The 22,896-nt window shown below is 47.0% G+C and overlaps 1 protein-coding gene across 2 annotated transcripts; it reads right to left on the reverse strand.

Annotated features, from left to right (window-relative positions):
• Positions 1–1,477: 1,477 nt before the first annotated feature.
• Positions 1,478–17,351, reverse strand: FGF16 (fibroblast growth factor 16). Of its 2 annotated transcripts, none has more exons than XM_081964331.1 (3): positions 16,980–17,351; positions 5,806–5,909; positions 1,478–2,609 (listed from the first exon to the last, which is right to left on the reverse strand). In XM_081964331.1, the coding sequence occupies exons 1-3, from the start codon at positions 17,245–17,247 to the stop codon at positions 2,367–2,369; spliced, it is 615 nt and encodes a 204-aa protein (XP_081820457.1). In that variant the 5' UTR covers positions 17,248–17,351; the 3' UTR covers positions 1,478–2,366. The 2 variants fall into 2 exon arrangements, with proteins under 2 accessions (XP_081820457.1, XP_081820456.1); XM_081964330.1 differs by having other exon boundaries at positions 1,478–2,612; positions 16,980–17,349.
• Between the last annotated feature and the right edge of the window lie 5,545 nt (positions 17,352–22,896).

A 22,896-nucleotide genomic window follows, 5' to 3' on the forward strand; every position in this document is an offset into this window, starting at 1 on the left:
AATCCATGCCAAGCAAGTCGCATCCTACTTAGCATCCAAACCCAGCTGCCTAGGATAGGATTGTCTTTCCTTGCTAGCTTCACCCTCATGATGGCTAGAGGAGAACATCAGGATGGAAGAGGCATCCAGAGCAGGAAATGTCCAGGCCCCAATCTGGAGTATATGGAGAAATTCCTATTTCGCCTTATGTCTAAGACTGGTAGCGTTGAGTCCAAACACTTACCTATGGCTTTTCTCGATTCTTCATTTTGAAAAAAAAAAGTTGCATTTGTTCTACAAATGCAGTAGACATGTCCTACTAATGGGTTATATGAGGAAAAATTCTTAATAGAAAATGTCACACTAGCTTGTGATTTGGTGACTGCCATCTTTCAGGTCAGGGTTCCAGGAAGTGTTTGCCCTCCAGAATCCCAGCAGCCTCGCCAGTTTAGCATGCTGGGAAATGTAATCCAATACCACACGGGGAATTCTGGTTTTCCCCCTCATGTTCTTCATGTTGTGAAAATGACCCAATTGTTAATCTGGAGAAAACCAAGGCTTTTTTTTTTCTTAGAGGGGCAAATTCTAAGCAGCTCAAAAACAGATTTCCTATATGATGTTGTGGCCCACCAGCGGCCAGCATAGCTGACAAAGATTTAGACAGTGAGGAGATTGGGGAGGAACATGGGCCATGTATGGGGAAGGCTTGGACGAGGGGACCAAGGCCATTTTGTAGTTATTTGCTGCCTCCAGAGCCTGACATCTGTGAGGCAGAAGAACAACGGGAGCCTGTTCCCAGTGTGCCCATGCGCAGAGCTGCCAGAAGGCAAGAACAATTGGGAAAACAGGGTCGACTCGGGAGCAAGGCTTGGAGATGATTGGCCCCTCCCATAAGACATAAAAGAGGAGCGAACGGGACATGAGCTTTTGCAGGAAGCACTTAGTTCATCTGGTCGGTTCAAGCTTTGAAAAGTTCTGTTTGACTCTGTGCTAAGTTTGGCCTTGCTCTGCCTTTGGCAATTAGGTCTCTGGCAGCGTTTCAAGGGAGGTAAGGTGGGTGTTCATCAACATTCCCCTGAAAGATTGTGGCAAGTCGAGCAGACATCTGTCGGAATCTTCGCAGACTGTTTGTGAAGCCTTGAGGGCTGTGAATGACCATAATTTACAGCAGCATAAATAAAAGAGGGTTTGGGGGACTAAGATTGTGATTTATGCTTTCTCCGGAAGCCTAAATCAGAACATATGAGGGGAATGGATATGCCACAGATTTAATTCAATGTTGGCTGCAATTCTAAACTCACCTCTTTCACCACCTTTCAAGCAACTGAATGGGGCTAGTTTGGCAGACAATCCAACCACTGCAGAAGCACCTAAGTGGAATTCTGCCTCTCTCCATCACTTACCGTAGGATGTTTTCCGTAAGTGTGGGTCTATGCTACATTGATTTAAATCTTAAATTATGAATCAATACGATTACAATAAATTAATGAGCCACCTGCAATATATAAAGACATTTTATTGCTAATAAAGCTCTTTAAAGCACCTCCCCCTCTTTTGCCTACATCAGTAGGACCTTATTCTTTCTGAAGAAAGTTGGGCCATAACATCTCTCATTTTAAAAATAATATATATATATATATATATGAAATAAATAAATATATAAAATAAATACAATATACACTTTATAAATAGATTTGTCCTTATGAACAGTATTGTGTTTACATCTTCAAAATCCATCTCCTTCTTTGACCTCACCTCCTGCTTTCTACTCTCAGACTCCAACGGAAGGAAAGGCAAGCAGGTGGAGGTGTGTGCTTGCGCATGTAAAGCCACATTTGCACACGTCTTCCTGAGGAGCCAAACTTCCCATAGAGTTGGATTCTCCACTTTACTACCATGCAGGTCCACAAGTTCTCAGATTCCAGATCACCAACCTCTGGCAAGTTGCAAAGGGCCAGTTAAGCAAGCAAGCTTTCCAAGATTTGGCGCAGAATGCAAATTATTTCTGAATTCTTCTGTGCCTGGTTCCATGCCTTAGGATCAATGTTGCTGGTGGTTGTCAAACACCGTCTCTTCTGCTCAGTGTCATCTGCTTCCTCTCTTCCTAGCCCACCAAATGGTACAAGTAATTAGAAAGCGATCCTATGTAGGCTTCCAAGCTCTGCCCCATCCCGTCGCGCTCCATGGAGACTAAATCCATCCTTGTTCTACCCTTCTTCGAAAGCCAAGGGATTGAGGGCTTCTCTATGTGTTAACTAGGCTTGCAGAAGGGGTGAAAAGCATAGGCTTATAGTGCTCCAGCAAAAACTTTGGAAACCCAACTGTGTACATGTATGCATGTTACACAATCATGTGCCTTCATATTTGTTCTCAAGCTGCAGGGAGTATCACCTGTAGCGCAGAAGGTCTCTGTACACAGCAGGTATCTTAGCAGGATCTACCGGCCTGGGTAAAAAATGAGTAAATTTTTGGTGTCTCTTAGTCCTGAATCCTTCCCGGGGAGACCCATCTTTGTTCAAAGCGATGTAATATTGTCGCTCAGAGTCCGTGTGCTTGTAGAGAGTCGAGGCATAGGTGTTATACCAGTTTTCTTCAAATTGCTCGCGGAAAACACACTCCCGTGTGAGCTTCTTCTGTGTGAGCAGGAGGTGGGAAGGAAACAAAAGAGACATGAAAAACGATCCAGATAGGGGAAGGGAAAAATCCCTCTGACTTAACCCAAGGACAACTAATGACTGAGTGACTTCTATCTTGACCTCCTTTACCAAAGACAAATTTCTTATGTATCCAATCACACTTGGCCAATAAAGAATTCTGTTCTGCTTTATCCTTATTCTATTCTTCCAAGAAGATCAAAATGGAGGATTACATTTTCTCTTTCTCTTGTTCACCAGAGCTTCTTGTACCCTGTTTCCCTGAAAATAAGACCTCCCCAGAGAATAACCCCAATCGGCCTTTTGAGCGCATGCGCTAAAATAAGCCCTCACCCAAAAATAAGCCCTCCCTGAAAATATTGCAATACAGCAGCAGCCATGAGGTGACCACGCTCGCCGCCTCCTGCAGCTCAAAAATAATAAGACCTCCCTCAAAATAATGCCAAGGGGTTATTTCAGGGGTCAAAAGAAAATAAGACCCTGACTTGTGGGTGCTGGGCAGGGTCTTGAACTTTCATTTGCGTGGGGGAAACCTGGAAGCTGTCAGGTTCGGGTTTTCCTAGATGTCCCAATATGACATCTTTAATAAAATGGAACTTTGAGGAAACTCAAGCCTCGGAGTATTCTTTTGTTGGAGGTGTTACTTTGAACCCTGACATTGTGTCTCTGTGTCTGATGACTATTCTATATTTCATTCTGTTAAGACTTGTAAGTACAGCAATAAATCAATCCAATTTGTTTGAATTTAAGTTATTTACAGCCAATTTAATTCCCATTTAATTGAATGTTCTATGCAAGTCCAAATACTGTCTGCATTCCTCTGAAATTCAGTTGTATATTTTTTCTGGAGGTATGCTGGAGATCCAAAACCATCCCAAAGAAATAGAAATGCAAGAAAGCAAAATGGCTGTCTGAGGAAGCTTTACAAATAGCTGAGGAAAGAAGGGAAGTGAAAGGCAAGGGAGAAAGAGGAAGATACACCCAATTGAAAGCAGAATTCCAGAGAATAGCTAGAAGAGATAAGAATGACTTCTTAAATGAACAGTGCAAAGAAACAGAAGAAAACAATAGAACAGAGAGGACCAGAGATCTCTTCAAGAAAATTGGAGATATGAAGGGCATGTTTCATGCAAAAGTAGGCATGATAAAAGGACCCTAATGGCAGGGACCTAATACAGGCAGAAGAGATTAAGAAGAGGTGGCAAAATTACACAGAAGAACTATACAAGAACCAGCTTAAGATCCCTGATAACCACAGGTCACTGACCTTGAGCAAGACATCCTGGAATGTGAAGTCAAATGGGCCTTAGGGAGTCTGAGCAGCAACAAAGCTAGTGGGGATGACAGTATTCCAGCTGAACTATTCAAAATCTTAAAAGACGATTCAGTAAAGTGGTACACTCAATGTGCCAGTAAATTTGGAAAACTCAACAGTGGCCACAGGATTTGAAAAGGTCATTTTACATTCCAAGTCCAAAGAAGAGCAATGCCAAAGAATGTTCATTGCACTCAATTCACATGCTAATAAAGTTATGCTCAAAATCCTACAAGCTAGGCTCCAGCAGTATGTGGACCAAGAACTACCATAGGCAGGATTTCGAAGAGGCAGAGGAACTAGAGATCAAATTGCCAACATGCATTGGGTCATGTAGAAAGCTACTTCTGCTTCATTGACTATGCTAAAGACTTTGTGTGGATCACAACAAACTGGAGCAAGTTCTTAAAGAGATGGGAGTACCAGACCATCTTATTTGTCTTTTGAGAAACCCATATGCGGGTCAAGAAGCAACAGTGAGAACTGGACATGGAACCACTAATTGGTTCAAAATTGGGAAAGGAGTCTGGCAAGGCTGTATACTGTCGCCCTGCCTATTTAACTTATACGCAGAGCACATCATGAGAAAGGTGGGACTAGATGAATCAAAAGTTGGAATTAAGATTGCCGGGAGAAATATCAACCACCTCAGATGTGCAGATGATACCACTCTAAGGGCAGAAAGTGAAGAGGAACTAAAGAGCCTCCTGATGCGATTGAAGTAGGAGAGTGCAAAAGTTGGCTTGAAACTCAACATTAAGAAAACTAAGATCATGGCATCCGTCCCTCTCAATTCCTGGCAAATGGATGGGGAACAAATGGAGGTAGTGACAGATTTTATCTTCCTGGGCTCCAAGATCACCACAGATGGGGACTGCAGCCAAGAAATTAAAGCACGCTTGCTCCTGGGGAGGAAAGCTATGGCAAATCTAGACTGCATACTAAAAAGCAGAGATATCACACTGCCAACAAAAGTGCGTATAGTCAAGGCGATGGTTTTCCCAGTTGCAATGTATGGCTGTGAAAGTTGGACCATAAGAAAGGCTGAGTGCCAAAGAATGGAGGCCTTTGAACTCTGGTGCTGGAGAAGACTCCTGCGAATCCTTTGGACTGCAAGGCGATCCAACCGGTCAATCCTAGAGGAGATCAACCCTGACTGCTCTTTAGAAGGCCAGATCCTGAAGACGAAACTTTGGCCACCTAAAGAGAAGGAAGGACTCCCTGGAGAAGAGCCTAATGCTGGGAACGATGGAGGGCAAAAGAAAAATGGGACGACAGAGAATGAGGTGGCTGGATGGAGTCACAGAAGCATTAGGCGTAAACCTAAATGGACTCCAGAAGATGGCAGAGGACAGGAAGGCCTGGAGGAATGTTGTCCATGGGGTCGCAATGCGTCGGACATGACTTTGCGACTAACAACAATGTTGGAGATTGCATTCATGCTCTCATGAATCTCCAGTGTGCTACCGAAGGTCCCTGTGGGAGATCTTTCTTGGTCTAGGAAGCTCCGTCAATGATCCCATAGTACGTTCATGTGAGGATGAGGCTCAAAGTCCTGCCTTTCGTACAAGGTGAGGTGGAAAGGAGTTATCATCTCCACTGTGGCTCTGGGCCTTTGCAATTTACTCTGGAATTCTTTTTTGCAATTTTAATCTTGGCTTTTGCTATATATTATCTTTCTCCTTCTCAAGGAAAGGTGCCTGCAGTTTGTGGCTCTTGCCAGGGGCATAAACGCAGCAGCTGTCCTATCGCTTAGAATCCAGGTACTCGCCCAACAGATCAAGGTCATTTAAGGAAGGTCATTCTGAATAATATCGAATTCTGATAAAGCCAAAAGGTTGTAGGAATTATACTTACCGATCCATACAGCTCCCCTCTCTCATTCATTCCAAGATAAAGGCCAGAATCCACTCCACGGATACTAACCAGTCCTACAGCCAAACTTATAAACTCCAAAATTCCTTTGAAAAGATTAAAACAACAACAACAGAGTGTTACTTGAAGAATGAAGAAGGGAGAAAAATCTTCACTCTCCTTGAGCAACAAACTTCCCAAGCCATATCACCCTGGAGATCTTACAGACCCAGCCAGCCCTACTATCTCCTCAAAGGTGTGGACACAGTCCTTTCATTTGGAAAACTTTTCATATGGCAAAGAAGGAAGACGACAAGTTAAACATCACAGAGGGCTCCAATGCATTCAACTCCTTGACATTCAAGAAATGTTCAAGCGTATTTGCATCATGCTTGGCATGCACCAGTCTGAGCATTCAGCAAAAACCAGAGGGAGGCTGAGCATTTGAAGAAATGAAACCTGAGAAAGAGATAGGCTAACATATATACCAGTGTTGGTGGACCAAGTGCCGAAACGGAAGCGCACGGGCGGAGGGGAGCACCGGAAAAGCAGTTCCCTGGCACACACCACAGGAACACCAGAAACCAAAAGAGCAGTTCCCTGGTGCGCATGCATGCGTTGGGAAGCTGGGCTTCCGGTTTCTGGAGCGCAAGTACGCATGAAGACCAGCTGGCTGGCGCATGCGGAAGCTCAGCTTCCTGGCATGCGCATGCACGCCAGGGAGTTGCTCTTCCGGTTTCCAGCACTTCCGCATGTACAAAGATCAGCTGGCCAGCGCACGTGTGCATGCCGGAAATGGGAAGAGCAACGTGTGATGGCTGGCGTGCTTGGAGAGATGGCTCTGTGTGCCATTTCCGGCATGCGTGTCATAGGTTTGCCATCACATTTACTCTTGTACAAGCCTATCCCTAGATAACAGGCCCTTGAATTTTAAATCAAAATGAAAAAGGTGCCACTTACGGATAAGCCAACCTGCATTTTCCAGGATGTTTTGATTTTTAAAAAATTGAGATTTGGTATATCTGCAGATATAAATATGTATATTTATATTACCATAGAGATACTTGTGATAAGCCCATCCACGGATAAGCCGAATCAAATTTGGGGTGTGTGTATTGGCTCCTAAAATTCTCAGCTTATCTGTAAATATATTGTATATAGCCTGCATTTTATATATAGGGCTCCTGTAAACAATGCGTGATGAGGAGAAGCAAATTCCCCCATCCTTTCATCAACAAGCACAAAATGACAATCTTCTAGAAGATTCCAGAGGTTCTTTCTCCCTATCCTTGTTTTCTTAGGTATCAATAAATGTCGGGAATTGCAATGAGTTAGGACAGGGGTCCCAAAACTTGGCAACTTTAAGACTTGTGGACTTCAACTCCCAGAATTCTCCAGCCAGCTGGCTGGAGAATTCTGGGAGTTGAAGTCCACAAGTCTTAAAGTTGCCAAGTTTGAAGACCTCTGACTTAAGGTCCTGCCCAGAGCAATCAGGTAACAACCGAAGAGTTCTCTCCAAATACCTTTTCAGCAGTGAAGCACGAAGGTGAGTCATGAATCTCGTCACTGGAGAAAATACCTACGGTACACTCTACTATCCTGTTCCTCCAATCCTGTTTGAAGACCACTGAAAATGCCCTGACATTACAGACAGTAGAGAATCTCAACTCAGGACCTCCTACTTGTAAGAGGGAAATTACTAAACTTTGAGTTAAGGAATTAAGTTTACCAATCATGTCAAGGACCAATAAAGGACCAGTAAAGGCATCTAACCGTCAACGGAAGCTCGTGAAAAGGCCAACTTTCAGAAAAATTGGCAAAGAAGAGAGTAATTCAAACAGTAAAATGAGGAAGCGCCATTCTTCAGACCATCATTAGATTACATTCCCACCTTCCTTTTGCAAGCTCCGAGGTTTTTGAGTACTAGTTGGAAAGGGCTTAACACAATGTACTACAGGAGATATATAATGAGGCTTTCAAATCTATGATGCAAGCACACGAATCCTTGTGCAAACAAGGACGTCATCATGCTAAATGTATAAGAGGTGGATTGCTCCTGGTTCGGCCTGGTTCAGCTGAACTGGTAGTGGTGAGTTGGCCTGGGTTGCAGAATCGGCAGCAACTCAGGCTGGCCATGCCCCCAGGGAACTGGCTCCCCAGTTTCTTCTGCTGTTTGCTGGCATGTTTTTGCGCATGCACACAACAATTTACAGGCTACTGCGCATGCACGAGCAACACACGGTGGGTGCATGTGTGAAGCCCACCGGTACAGGAACCCTCCCCTGAAATTTATCCTTGGTAGGTGACAGAATCATAGAATATCAGGACCGGAAGAGATCTTGTGAAACATCGCCCAACCCCCTGCAAGTGTGGAATCCATTGTTACAGGAGTCCCAAACTTGGCAACTTTAAGACTTGTGGACTTCAATTCCCAGAATTCTCCAGCCAGCATAATTTATTCTCTTGTAGTCCCTTCCTCTGCAATCTCTCCACTTAGATCAGAAGTCTTCAAACTCGGCAACTTTAATACTTGTGGACTTTACCTATGCTGGCTGGAGAATTCTGGGAGTTGAAGTCCACAAGTCTTAAAGTTGCCAAGTTTGAAGACCTCTGCATTATTATAAGCTCATTCCAAAGCCCCCTTTTGACTTTCAACCACGACTGCCATTGCATTATTGTCACGGAACAGCTGCGATAACACGAGTTGTCTCGTTTCACAGAGGGATCTCCTGTCTTTCAACAAGCCTCAAAGCATTTGTGTTTGTAGTCACACTAGAAAGCAGAGCTGAACTTCCTCTCTGAAGGCATGAAAGAACTTTGGGGCACATGGAAATGTCCACATAGCATCTGTCTCCAATTCTGACAGCCACTGCACCTGGTCCCAAAGCAGCCCACCTGGAAAGGCAGCTTCAAAATCCTATCCTGGCACTTTCGGATACCTTGACAGTGTACGATCCCGGGGAAAGGTGCAACTGCTTTAAGGAGATGTGGGTGGGGCGGCCTCTGTCCTTTCATGCTCTGAAGCCCTCCTTGGCTTCTGAAACTGAAATACTGCAGAGTCCAACTAATGAATATATGAATGTTCCCGATCTTCTATGAAATGTGGCTGCACTTGGACGATTGAATAGCACCCTAAATCTGGTGCCCAGAAAAGGAACCTCATTCTGCTACTTCAATTGCGGGGAGCATTTTTACATACATCTGACCTATGATTCCCAAGACAGTAAAAATCACACGCTTAGTCCCAAAACCCTCTTTTTATTTCAACGGCTGTGAATTATGTTCATTCACAGCCCATAATGAGTCACAGTTTGTGAAGAGTCCGACAGAAGTCTTCCACAGTCTTTCAGGATAAAGCTGATAAGCACCCACTTTTATCTCCCTTGAAATGCTGCCCAAGACCTAATTGCCAATTAGTTTTGCAAGGCCAAACAGAGCACAGAGTCAAAACGGAGCTTCAGAGTTTAAACTGACCAGAATGAACAAAGTTGCTTCCTGCAAAAGCTCATGTGCCTTTGCTTCTCTTTTATGTTATGGGAGGGGCCAATCATCTCCAAGCCTTACTCCCAAGTCTCCCCTTTTGTCTTAACTGTTCTTGCCTCTGGCAGTTCTGCGCATGCATGCACTGGTAACATGATCCCCCCGTTCCTCTCCCTCGCTGATGTCAGACTCTGGAGGCAGCACATAACTCCCAGATGGCCCTGGCCCCCTCTCCACCTTCGACGCAGAGCTCTTGTCCGAGCTTTCCCCAGACTCCAAAATTGGCCCATGTTCCTCCCCAACCTCTTCACTGTCCGACTCTGCTGCCAGCTCCACAGGCTCCTGGCAGACCACAACACATACAATTTCTTCTCCATTTTCTCTGAAGTCGTTCGGGGCAATGTTGGTCCATTCAGCCTATATTGTAACCTGCTCCAGGTTTTGGGGGAGGATCTGAAGGTCCTAATCCAAATCCACAGAAAAGTCGGAATTGGCCTCATTAATTGCTAACCTCAATGATTGAGACTCCAGATCCCAATGAGAGAATGTCACACCCACAAGAGGCTTTAGATCAGGGGTGTCAAACTCGATTTCATTGAGGGACGCATCAGGGTTGTGTTTGACCTCGGAGGACCAGGATGGGTGTGGCAGCTTGATGTCACTCGTGTCAGGGGTGCCTGTGGTGGCCTGCAAAAACAGGCTATCAAATTCCATTTTCAGCTGGGATGGCCTCCTGCAAACTCTCTGCCAATGGAAACGGAGCTCGTAAGCTTATTTTCACTGGCAGAGGCACCGCAGGTCAGTCCTTCGCTGTTTTAAGGGCAGTCCCGTCGGCCAGATCTAAGCACCCTGGGGGCTGGATCCGGCCCACAGACCCTGAGTTTGATACCCCTGCTTTAGATGAAAGAAGAAAAACGGAAGTCTCTGCAGGGTCTGGTCAGTCAGATGGTGACTGTGATGGTGACAGGTCGAGCTTCAGCAGCACCATCACGGCTGCCAGCTTGACTTTTTTGACCACACCCTGCAGACATCCTGGAGGGAAAGGTTGATTGCTAGAGGTTAGCAACATTCGACAGCCAAATCAAAGTCATCTTAGTTGCCCTTTTAAAGCTTTTGTTCCCTTGTTTTTGCAGCTCTGGGCGTGGCTATTGGGCAAGGATCAAGAATCTGCTTTCTCGTGGTTTCGGTGGCCAAGTGGGGTCTGTTTCCCAAGCCCTCCTTCTCTCTCCTCCTCCTGCAGCCAGCGACTGCGTTTCTCCCTTGGAGCCTCTCCAGATTGGCTTCTGGAATTCCTGAGGCCTGGAAAGCCCAAGACTCTCTCAGCTTCCCCCACAGCTGCCAGTCATTGTCCTGGCATGAAGACAATCGCTTCGTGACGACTTCGGCGGGCCGGCCGCTTGCACCTGTCTCTCCTCGTAGGAGCCGGGTGGGGGGGAGGCCCTGGCTGAGGGGCTTCTGAACAAGCTGCATGTTGTACTCAGATCTGCAGAGCTAAACTTTCAACACCCCCTTCTCCACACCCAACAGCTGCTTGGAAACAGGTGCACAGGGGCTGCATGATATGCTGGAGGGACTGGGGGGTGGGAATCTTCCCAGGAGCAGAGGGGCTCCAGGAGAAAAGAGGAACTCAAACACACGGCCTCCTAGCTGCCCTCACCCCATGGATCAAGACTGCAGTAAACTCAGAAATTCTCGTCCCAAGCAAGAAATTGGGGTCTCAGACAGACAAACATCATTTTCTGGAGGATGAAGACCAACGCTGGCGCAAACCCCTTTCTGTGCACGGATGAGAAATACAAGGCAGTGCTAGCAACGTGAATACTCAAACACATACACACACACAGCTTCACCAAACGTGTTCCCAGAAATTTGGCTTCTGCCAAAAGCCTCCTTGCGTTTCAAAGCCCCCCACCAGCCGCTTCAATCACCCGCTGCCCTTGAAGGTCTGCCAGGAGAAAGGCACGGCAGAGGGGATGTCCAGCCCGTTTTTTATTCTCTGTGCTGAGTCACAAAAGAGCTTGTCTTGGCCAACGCTCCTCCTTGCTCCAAGCTAACTTCTGTTGTCAGCTGTCCAGGTGACCTCAGCTTTCAGCCTCCACCTCACAGGATGGAGCCATACCCCTTAGCCTGTCTTGCAGGGCCATTGCATGCATATGCATTGTACTGTTACTATGCAGAGACATGTAAATGCCACCAACCGTCTGGTCGGCTTCTGCTTTCACCACCGATTGAAGTTCCCTGGAGGACTTGCCCAGAGACAACCAAGCTTCCCATATTTTCACTTGGGGTTTTGGCATCTCCCCTGCACGTCCTCCTCCAGGAGAGTCAACTCTGCCCTCCAACAGTGGGGCAAGGATGGTCACAAGAAAGGCCATAATCGGATCGGTGGGTTGGACTAGATGACCTACAAGGTCCCTTCCAACTCTTGTTAATCTAAGGAAATCTAAGGAGGGCAACTTCACCCCAGCTTCTCAGCCTGGCTTCTGTCCAAGCAACAATTGCCTATTTCAAGGATCTGCCAGTCATTTATATTTTGGGGACAGCTTCCTCCTGGTTTTCTAACACAATCAGTCTGTCCTGCATTCGGTTAAAAAAACATTTGCTCAAAAAAGTCTGCATTAACTAGCAACAGAAACTTTGTTTAAAACAAGGGGGGGGGAACCCCTAGGAGCATGGGTCCCCAAACTTGGCTGGAGAATTCTGGGAGTTGAAGTTCACAAGTCTTAAAGTTGCCAAGTTTGAAGACCTCTGCCTAGGAGGATAAACTGCTTCAAAAGAGTAGCAAGTTGACTTTTAAAAAGTGCCCCAACTTTGAAATGGACAGGTATCATGAAATTAAAGAGGGCTGCAATGCACATTTCCCCCAGCTCTTTTCAAAGAGGGCAACTCACAGCTGCAATGTTCTCAACTATGGCTTATTATCTCCCACGGCAGAAGCTGGGACTGGCCAGAGTGGCTTAACCTTAACCCTATCCCTATCTTAGGAAAAGATTCATTGGGCACAGAACCAATGGTTCAATGGTTGTCTTTTTGGAAAAGAGACTTTTGGGAAAAACTTTGGCAGTCGCTGATCTGATAGAGACAGAGGCGAAAATACAGGTTATGTATTGACTTATGACAGGGCGTTTAATGACGTTCACAATTACACAGACCTCCCTAGGGATACCTAAAAGTTCCAATGTCAGCCCCCTTTTCTCCCAGTCACCTGACTGCACTCAGGCTTTTGGCCAACTAGGCTGCCTTTGTAGTGCTTCCCAGCTATGTGGCCAAGTTTTGCGACAGTTTTGCCAAAAGCCAATTTAACAGATTAACAGGTTAACAGAGTGGGAAGGTCCCTTGTAGGTCATCTAGTCCAACCCCCCTGCCCAAGTCAGAGACCCTCCACCCTTTCTGACAAATGGCAGTCTCTTCTTGAAAGCTTCCAGTGATGAAGCTTCCACAACTTCTGAAGGCAACTTCTGTTCCATCGGTTCATTGTTCTCACTGTCATAAAATTTCTCCTTATTTCCAGGTTGAATCTCTCCTTGGTCAGTTTCCATCCGTCATTCCTCGTCTGGTCTTCAGGTGCCTTGGAAAATAGCTTGACCCCCTCTTCTCTGTGGCAGCCCCTCAAATATTGGAATAATGTTATCATGTCTCCCCTGGTCCTTCTCTTCACTAGATTAGCCATGCCCAGTTCCTGCAACTGTGCCTTGTATGTTTTAGCCTCCACGGCAAATCCTGGTTCACTTAATGTGGTGTTTACTTTACAACTGTTGCAGTGACTTTATGGCCACTGTGTTAATTTAACAAGCACCATAAAAAAGGTCATAAAATCGGGTCAGCCACATGGGTGACCTGATTTATAACTGTCTTGAGTTACAGTTCCATTGCAGTCATAACTTCAGGAATACCTGTAACGGTCTAGCATTATTAGGCAGTTCCTTCTATTTCCTACCGGTCAATTTTCAGGGTAGCTGCCTTATTTGCCTCTCAAGGAAATGGAACCCACCTGTGCAGGATCACAATGGCGATCCATTCACTTGAAGCCTCCACAGCATCTTCCCACCAAGACCTCCTTTAGACGGACAGTATCCAGAAGATCCAAACGGTTCCCAGAGAACCATTCAGGGATCAAAATGACAGGTGCGAAATGCATTATTGCAATGTAATGTTGACATTCTTTTGCATTACATGAGAAACTACACCGTTTCCCAAAAAATAAGACCTCCCCGGATAATAAGCCCAATCGGGCTTTTAAGCGCATGTGCTAAAATAAGCCCTCCCCGAAAATAAGCACATTTTGGGGATCAAGAAAATAAGACCCTGGTATATTAATGGCTTCCACACTGGGTTGCTTGAATACCTTAAGTTTGAAGATCGCTGCTATAGATGAGAATCTACAACTGTTTTCCCAAAAATAAGACCTCCCTGGATTTTGTTCCTAAGCTGTTCCGGAGCGGTTCTATTTTGAAATCGCAAAATTTTACCACCTGGATTGTAATCAACCACATAATGTTGTCTTGCTGACAAGATCAGAGCAGTGTCACAATCGGAGATGCTCATCGGAGTGCAACGAATCTCTTGGAATGACGCTGCCTGAAAGTGAGGAGACATTTACGTCTCTTCTTTGAACAGTTGCAACTGGTGTTAAATCCGTTCAGGGTTGGCACTACTGTCATCTACACAGTTGGGGGCTGTGCAGAAATACTGTCTTCCCCTGAACATCCCTCCACTGCCCTTCCAGCTGCTGGGAGAAGGGATTAAGAATTGGGCTCGGTTGGTGGACCTTTCCGCCATTTGGATCTTGCCCTTGAGAAGGCATTCTGCAAGACTCGTTTTCCCCCCACAACCCCTAAGGCCATGGCTTCCAACCTAAATGCAGATGCCTCCCAAGAATATCTCCAGAAAATCCATCAGAGAAAATCAATGAGAGCCAGTTTGGTGTAGTGGTTAAGGCACTAGGCTAGGAAGCAAGAAACCGTGACTTCAACTCTGAAGTTCAACACGAGAAGAAAAGGTCTAATGAATAAAGAGGAGGAGCTAAAATGGAACTATTGTTCTGAACAGATTCAGCCTCTCCAACTGTCCTGCACGAATCTTCCTGCAGGCTGCTGATTCTTCTTCTTCTTCTTCTTCTTCTTCTTCTTCTTCTTCTTCTTCTTCTTCTTCTTCTTCTTCTTCTTCTTCTTCTTCTTCTTCTTCTTCTTCTTCTTCTTCTTCTTCTTCTTCTTCTTCTTCTTCTTCTTCTTCTTCTTCTTCTTCTCCTCCTCCTCTTCCTCCTCCTTCTCCTCCTTCCTTCTTCCTCCTCCTCCCCTCCCAGAAAATCCGAACCCAGAAATTTGCGGCAACCAAGTCTAAAGGCCATGCTGGGTGTCTCTGAGACTGCTTTCCTGGCTGAAGGGTCCCTTCCAGGATCCCTCATGGAGAACCAGGCCTATGCTAATGCCTGACCTACTTCCTTTTCTTAACAGATGGCTGGATCTGGGCAAGGCAAGACAGATGGCAAGGATTTAGCCAATCTCCTTTGAATTGTTTTGTCTACCATTACATCAAAATATGAAAACTCCTTCAGGTTAGGGTCAAGGGGAAGTTAGCTTGGTGTAAAACATCTGGCTCAGGCATTACTGCATTTCTAATCATTCAATTCCCTAAAGATGTTCTTGGACAATAAAATGGGAGACAATCCTCCCCTTGTCTTCTGGCAAAGGTGCCTTTTTGACTGGCACATTTCCCAAGGCTGCCATTTTGTAAGTGTCTCCACAACATTCTCTCCAAGTTCCAATCACACCCATTGACCCCCAAACGTGGGTCTCTGCTCTTAGATATAATTAAGATCTACTGAAGTTATGTCCTGTGGTCTTATCTCCCTTGCTTGGCCTACAAGAAAATCCAGAATGAACACCTGGAGTCTTTCTGCAATTAATACTACTTCCTTTCATCTACTCAGAGTGCTGGGAAAGCAGAGGAGGCCTGCTTGCCAAGTTCCTCCTGCCACCCCCCCCCCCGATCCTTAACCCAATCCCCCAGCTCTTCCTTCAATTACAACAAATCGCACTATCTTGGGAAGAAGCAGGAATTCATAATATTCATAATATTTAAAAATCAGAAGCGTTTCTCATGTGCATAGCTCGATACTAGCAGCTGAAACACTTGTGGAATGCTAAAATTTATCAGGCGGGGAGTTCAGTTAACGGCCCATCTTGACACTGCCTGTCTGCAGTCAAGGGACACAGCTGCTGCCTTTCACCAAAGGGAAAGGAAAGGCGGCTTCGTTCTGGAGAGGAGCTGGTATCCCGGCCCTCACTCCTAGTCCTGGGGGGGGGGCCAGAGCCATTTTCCTCAACCCCTCCCCCAACTGCTTTCCTAGCTCAATTTGCTTAGGGCTGCAGACAAGGAAGGTTGCCGTCCTCCCTAAAAGCTTGTTTAAAACCTGCTTGTGTGGGTCAGTTTGTGCACCCACCCACCTCAAGTCAGCCAAGGAGCCCCCAGGGCCTCTTTCCCCTCCCTCCTTTCTTCAGGGGAACCCCACTAATACCAAAAGTGACCCCCCCAACGCCCCCCTCAAACAAGAAAAGGATACCTCGGTTAAGGGGCAACCTTGCTGAGCTGAAATATGGTTTTGCTCAGCCTTGTTTTTACTAACTCTTGTTTTTCAATTGTTACTGTTACTCTCTCTCTCTCTCTCTCTCTCTCTCTCTCTCTGTGTGTGTTTCTTGTTCTGAAAGGGCTTAGTGAGAAAGAAGAGGGTGAAAACATTCAACACTCAAAAAAACACTCCTCCATTGCAGAAAACACGACTTCAGCAACAGAGTGGTCAACGGCTGGAATGCTCTACCTGACTCTGTGGTTTCTTCCCCAAACCCCCAAAACTTTAACCTTAGACTGTCTCCTGTCGACCTCACCCCATTCCTAAGAGGTCTGTAAGGGGCATGCATAAGCGCACCAGCGTGCCAACCAAAGTGCCAATCGTCCCTGTCCTAATGTCCCCACTCATTCCCTGCATTCGTAATCATGTTTATACTTATATCTGTTATACATGCTTGACAACACAAATAACCTTAATTAAATTAAAAAAACAACAACATTCAATGCGCACAAGCCAAGCCTACTTAGCCTTACTAGGGGGGGGGGGGACTCTGTTCCAGAACTGACTTTTGAGTCGGCCAAGCCTTTGGGTCCTCTTGGTTGGAACCGACCTTGGAGCCGTCATAAAACAGGCGAGGCGGGAAGGCAGGGCGGGGGGTCCGAGCGGCCCGGCCACAAGAGGGGCGAGAGCCGTCTGGTCCCTTCCGCCCAGGCTCTCTGCGCCTCGGGCAGCTGCTGCCGGCGCTGCTCCCCCCCCCAAAGCGCTTCCAGCAACGCCACCGAAGGGCCCGCGGGGGACGGGACGGGCCGACCGTCCAAGGGAGCCCGAGCCCCGCCTTCTCCGGCGGCCGCCGAGCCCGAAAGGCCCCGGGAGAGAGAAGCGCAGCGTCCCGCTTGGCCTCCGTCCGCGAAGCACCTGCCGCTTCTCCGGCCCTCGGGAGGCCCTTTCTGGGCAGCGGCTCCTTCCCGGCGTTCCCTCCCTCGGAGGAAGCGAAGGGGCCGAGCCTGGCAGCGCCGGGAAGGAGCTCGACGGTCGCCGCGCGGCGTTTCCAGCCGGGGACGCGGAGCCGGGCGCCCTGCGCGCGGGGGAGAGGGAGGCGAGGGGGCGCCGCGTCCCCCGTCGGGCTTACCGAAGCGGCTGTGGTCCTGGCGGGTGCCGCGCACGGTGCCGTTGGGGAAGAGCTCCAGGTGGAAGCCCATGCGGCAGTAGAGCTGCCGGCGGCGCAGGATGCCCTTCAGGTGGGCGAAGTCGGTGGGCGAGCCCCGCTGCAGCCGGCCCTCGATCTGCCCCAGCTGCTCCGTCAGGAGGCCCGGCGAGTCCGGCAGCGGCGCGGCCCCGAGGGAGGCCGAGAAGCCGTGCAGCTCCAGGGAGCCCAGGAAGCCGCCCACCTCGCCCATGGGAGACGCTCAGGCGGCCCGCGACGGCGCTCCTCGGGCTGGCCGGCCCCGGGCCGCCCTGGCTGCGGCCGGCATAGCGCTCGCTCTCCCGGCGCCCCAGCCGGAGGGGCCCTTATATACGCGGGGCGCCCGGACGCCAAGCCCCACCTCGCCCACCCCCGCCCTGCGCCGGCCCCGCCGCTCCGCCGGCTCTGGAGGGGGGAGAGAAAGGAGGGCTGGCCGGCCGGGGGTGGGGGGGGGAAGGAGCGGGCCCGGCCGGCCTCTGCCCTCGCCCGCAGCCGTCTCGGGGGCAGCGGACTACGCGACCCATCAGCCACGCCGGTCGGGGGTGGGGGGTCGGGCCGGGCTACTTTAGCCTCGCTTGCTGGGACCAGCGCTGCGAGGGCGCGCTGAGGCTCCGGTGGCTCTTTCCGACGACCACCTGGCTCCGGGAGGGCGCAGCTCCGGCAGCCGCCGCCCGCGGGGAGAGACCCTCCGGCTGCCCAGCCACCTTTTTCCGAGGGGCTCCGGAGCCGCAGCCGCGGCGGCGTTGTTCCCTGCTCGGCCGCTACGCGGCGCTGTCGCTTAAGGCTCGGGCGGCCCCCTCCGCTCCCCCACCGGCAGCGAGGAAGGTGGGCTGTGGGGCGGCGAAGCTCCGCGTGTTGGACGAAGGTCGGCCGGTGGGGAGCTTCCTTCTCCGGTGGTGGTTAAGCGCGGGCGAGGGGGCCCAAAGGAAGCGGGGCGGCCGAAGGGGGCCTCGGCTGGGGCTGCGCGTCGGGACGGGCGTGTCAGGTGCGCCAATGGCATCCAGGCCAAGTCAGGAGAAGCTCCGTAGACAACGGGGATACCCCCAGAGCCCATTTCGGGGCTGTAAACCACGTTTGCTCTACTTGGGAATAAGCCATCATTCTCGCCTTCCCCCAAACATTCTGGGCTGCCTGGGCTCCAGCAGGAACGAAGTCCGAGGGGGGAGGGCTTTGGGGTTTGGCCCTCTTGCCCTCTGACCCCCCTCCCCCCTTTGCCTTCTCTCTGCCTTGGCTTTCCCCAGGGCTCCCTCCCTGCCGCTTGCGGTCAGGCACCCCTTGATTATATGCTGCCTGGGACTCAGCAGGTGACCAGATGCCAGCCTGGGCATGGGCACGGAAGCATGGGAGCTTAAGGGGGGGAGCAGGCCTGATTCTGTCCTCCAGGCCTCTCCCATCCCTGGTTGGTCCTTCCCAAGCCTTGCCCAGGGCCCCTGGCAAATCACATCTGGACTTGCCTGCTCCATGTTTAGTGTGTAGTATAGAGGAGAGGAGAATAGACTTTATTGTCACTTTGAATGTATACTAATTGGCATCCATTAAAATGAAATTTCGTTGCATACAGCTCTCAAAAGGTCACCACTTCCAATATACACTATATAAACATGACAAAACAAACTAGATACAACTTATGACTAACTTTGTTGCTTGTATCCTTACGATTTATATTGATATTGACTGTTTCCTGATTGCTTATTTGTACCCTGTGACTATCATTAAGTGTTGTACCTTAGGATTCTCGATGAATATATCTTGTCTTTTTATGTCCACTGACAGCATCTGCACCAAAGACAAATTTCTTGTGTGTCCAATCACACTTGGCCCATAAAGAATTCTATTCTATTCTATTCTACCCTACCCTACCCTACCCTACCTTACCCTACCCTACCCTACTCTACTCTACTCTACTCTACTCTACTCTACTCTACTCTACTCTACTCTGCACATACCCACCTATATTCTATGACACAGAGAACCAGCATAGTCTAATCCGGATGTATACATGTACCTGGGAAGAAAAATGAATCTTGCAAGTTTACCAGGCAGATGGCACATGGAACAAAACTACTACAGAATCAGATGCCTTTCTCTGTATGGACCCAAGCACCCAAAATCTTTGCCTGGGTCAGTTTGTGCATGGAATATTAGCACAGCCTTTCAGATAACCCATTTTCTTTGCATGTTTGTTTGTTTATGCGCTAGCCATCGTTGTTTAGGACAATCAAATAAGAGCTGCAAACACAACCACAGGATGGCACAGAGAGATTCATAGGATGGTGACAGAGGTTGACATCCATTGATGGGGAAATCGCTTAAGCATCTTTATCTTTTCCCCTTATGATGCTGGGATTTTGGGGGAAAAGTTTATTTTGGAGAGGTTCTTTTTACAATATTGGTGATTATCAAACTTTTTGGGAATATGTGACATGTATATTAAGTATAGTGGTCAATTGAACACCTAAAATGCATGCTTTACCCTCAAAATCACAAGGAAGGATATACTATATGTTCTAGTGGTCAGTTATCCCTTATAGATGTTTCCACAGAAGAAAGTAGCATTAATTGTTGCGCTGAAGGTGGCCCACGGATGAACTGAAAAGCAGAGGAGTCTGGGTACAGGTAGCTGGCTGTGCAAATAACTCCATCCAAGGTGAGAAGCAAGGCTCAACACGGACATACCACAGTACCTCAGTACTTATTGCTGATTGGTTCCAGGAGATGCAGTGAGTAGCAAAAATGAGTACCAAACAAAAGTTTTCCCATTAGGAATAGTGTAAATAAATTTAATGCGTTCCCAAACCACAGACAATGCACATTTTAAAGGCAATATGTAAAAGGTTAGGGTTATATCTCATTACATGAGAAATAAACCTACACATTAATAAATACTTAGGTTAAATAAAATAAAAACTTCACTTTACCTATACTGAGAATTTTTTTTTAAAAAAAATATATGGAACCAACTTGGTGCCAGTTTGTTTTTCCAAACATTGTCAAGCAAATCTTTTAAGCTTTCTCCCATATCATGGCTTCCGATACGCTGTCAGCCACTGACTGATTTGCATTTACCCAAATTAATAACAGCTTTCACAAAAGTGCAAAAATGACCACGGAAGCTAAGAGAAGACCGCAAGGCAAGGATGTGCAGAGGGCAAGAGCTGCTGCATGTCTTAAGGCGAGGCTCTTTCTAGCTGGAAAGGGTAGCGAGTCACAAGGCAGCTCACACCGACAGGTTCTGGCTTGTGGACAAAGTATCAGAGAAACGACCAGAACCAGGACAAAATTTTCAAAATGTGGCCAGTACCAAATTCGACAAGTTTCAAAGCAGTCGAGTACCAAGGTATGACTGTATATTGGAATAAAAAGAAATAAAAATGGTTGGGTTGATTTGATGAGTAGTTGCAGGGATGGTCATAGATCCAACTCTCTGTAACATCATGGCCGCTTTACATTTCTAATCCAAAACTGAGGAGTGACAATGTATCTTCTATGCCAATATTTTTCTAACCCATCAGAATTTCTTCTTCTTTCTTTCTTTCTTTCTTTCTTTCTTTCTTTCTTTCTTTCTTTCTTTCTTTCTTTCTTTCTTTCTCTCTCTCTCTCTCTCTCTCTCTCTCTCTCTTTCTCTCTCCCTTTTTCTTTCTTTCTTTCTCTTCTCCTCTTTTCTCCCTCCCTTCTTTTTTCTTTTCCCTTCCTTTCTCCCTCCCTTCTTTCCTTTCTTTTTTCTTAGATATATTTCTTAAATCTTTAACATTCACAGTAGAAAACCAATCTTTAGTAAAAGAAAAAAAGAAATATATGATTGATACAACCAATGTAAAATTATAAATTAATATTTAATTTATATTTAAAATTATTTAAACGGGGAAAAAAGAGAAAATAATGGAGCAAAGTTAAAATTCAAAGTTGCAGAACACTGAAATTTCTTCTGTAAAACAGTTTGAGCAAGAAAATTTTACATTTTAATCTGGAAATGAAATATAAAAGCCACAAACTATCAAATTTAGTGTCTTAAAAAGACATTAAAATAAGCAAGACTTGATAAAATCATAGTCATGCCAAATGACAAAGCAAAACAAAAGGAAAAACCCAAATTTCTGAATGTCTCAGTATGAGACATTCCCTTGAGATGCACTCGGAGACTACAGTTGGTCCAGAACGCGGCCGCGCGGGTGATTATGGGGAGGACTAGGTACTCCCCTGTAACACCTCTCCTGCGCGAGCTGCACTGGCTTCCTGTGGTCTACCGAGTGCGTTTCAAGGTTTTGATTATGATCTTTAAAGCGCTTCATGGCACAGGGCCTAGTTATATGCAGGATCGCATCCTGCCCCACACATCCCTACGACCAATTCGCTCACACAGAGAGGGACTTCTCCGGGTGCCGTCCGCCAAACAGTGCCGGGGGGCGACACCCAGGAGCAGAGCCTTCTCTGTGGTGGGCCCAGCCCTGTGGAATGACCTCCCCCGTGACATCAGGATTACTTCCGATCTCCGCTCCTTCCGTGTACAGCTGAAGACCCACCTCTTTCAATTATCTGGCCTGGCTCAATCGTAATTATTCTTATTCCTCCTAACTGTTTTTAAATTGTATTTTAAACGTTAAATCTTAATTTTATATCGGGTTTTTACAATTGGGGTATTTTAATGCGGGTCTTTTAACTGTCTATATGATGTAAATTGTTTACCTCCTCCGAGTCCGTGTTTGTGTATCTGTATGTATGTTCTGTATGTACGCCTATGTGTTTTATATATTTTCTGTGTTTTATATGCCCCATTGTACGCCGCCCCGAGTCCTACTTGGAAAGGGAGCGGCTAATAAATTCAAACTTATTATTATTATTATTATTATTAATTAAAATAAAGAAAAAGAATGGCATCCCTTCCCCCAACAACAAACAAACACACACACACACACACACAAACAAACACATACACGCTTTTAAGGATTGCCTTTATAGAAGCTAAACTTGTGTAAGGGGGTTACTCTGGGGTTGCGGTTGCTATCTGAACATTCATTCTCACATTTGCTCTGATGAGAAACACATTTGGGCTATCAAGGATGAGGGAAGTGGGGAATAGATTTATATAAGTAGAAATTCGAAAATTGCCAGAGGAATGACAATGCGAATTAAGAAATCCTCCAAATTTACAGCTCAACAATTGAAAGTTGGCTGTTTTGGGTGGTTGATAATGGATGACTCCATTTTTTATGTGGTCAAACTGATCTGACCTTTTATGTAAGTGTTTTGCCAATCTTTTTGATTTACAGGGGCCAAATTATTGCAGTTTAGAATTTTAATTTAGCTTTAGCTCCCTCCTCTACCTTTTGGATGCCAAAGTTTTCAACTAAGTTGGTCAGGAATCTTTTCGATCTCCCATTTGATGCAGAGTTTATCTCCCAGTTGATGTCAGAGGTAGATAAAGTCCCCCATTACTATTGTGGTTGTGTTTCCTACATACATTTGTTAACTGACCAGCAAAAAGTTCATCTATTTCCTCTGCTTGATTGGGTGGCTTGCAATACAAGTAGTTCTTGACTTGCAACAGTTCATTTAATGACTGTTTGAAGTTGCAATTCCTGCCACCCCTCGGGGCCCCACCGCTCCTCGCCACATATGCTCCAACCCAGAGGTGGGTGGCCCCGAGAGTTGACTCTTCTATCACCAAGCTGGTCTTTTTTCCCCTAGGGCAGGGGTCATCAAACTGGGGCTCTAGAGCCACATGTGGCTCTTTCCTCCCTCTGCTGCGGCTCCTTCACTGGTCGGCGCCACAATTTTGAGAGGAGCTTCTGGTGGGGTGGGGGGAGAGAAGCCCAGTGTGCCAGGAAAAGACTCTATGGCAAGGGGAGGATTTTCCAGTTGTCTC

This window comes from Natrix helvetica (genome assembly GCF_964273705.1).
Source record: "Natrix helvetica genome assembly, chromosome: 11".
Classification (NCBI taxonomy): Eukaryota; Metazoa; Chordata; class Lepidosauria; order Squamata; family Natricidae; genus Natrix; species Natrix helvetica.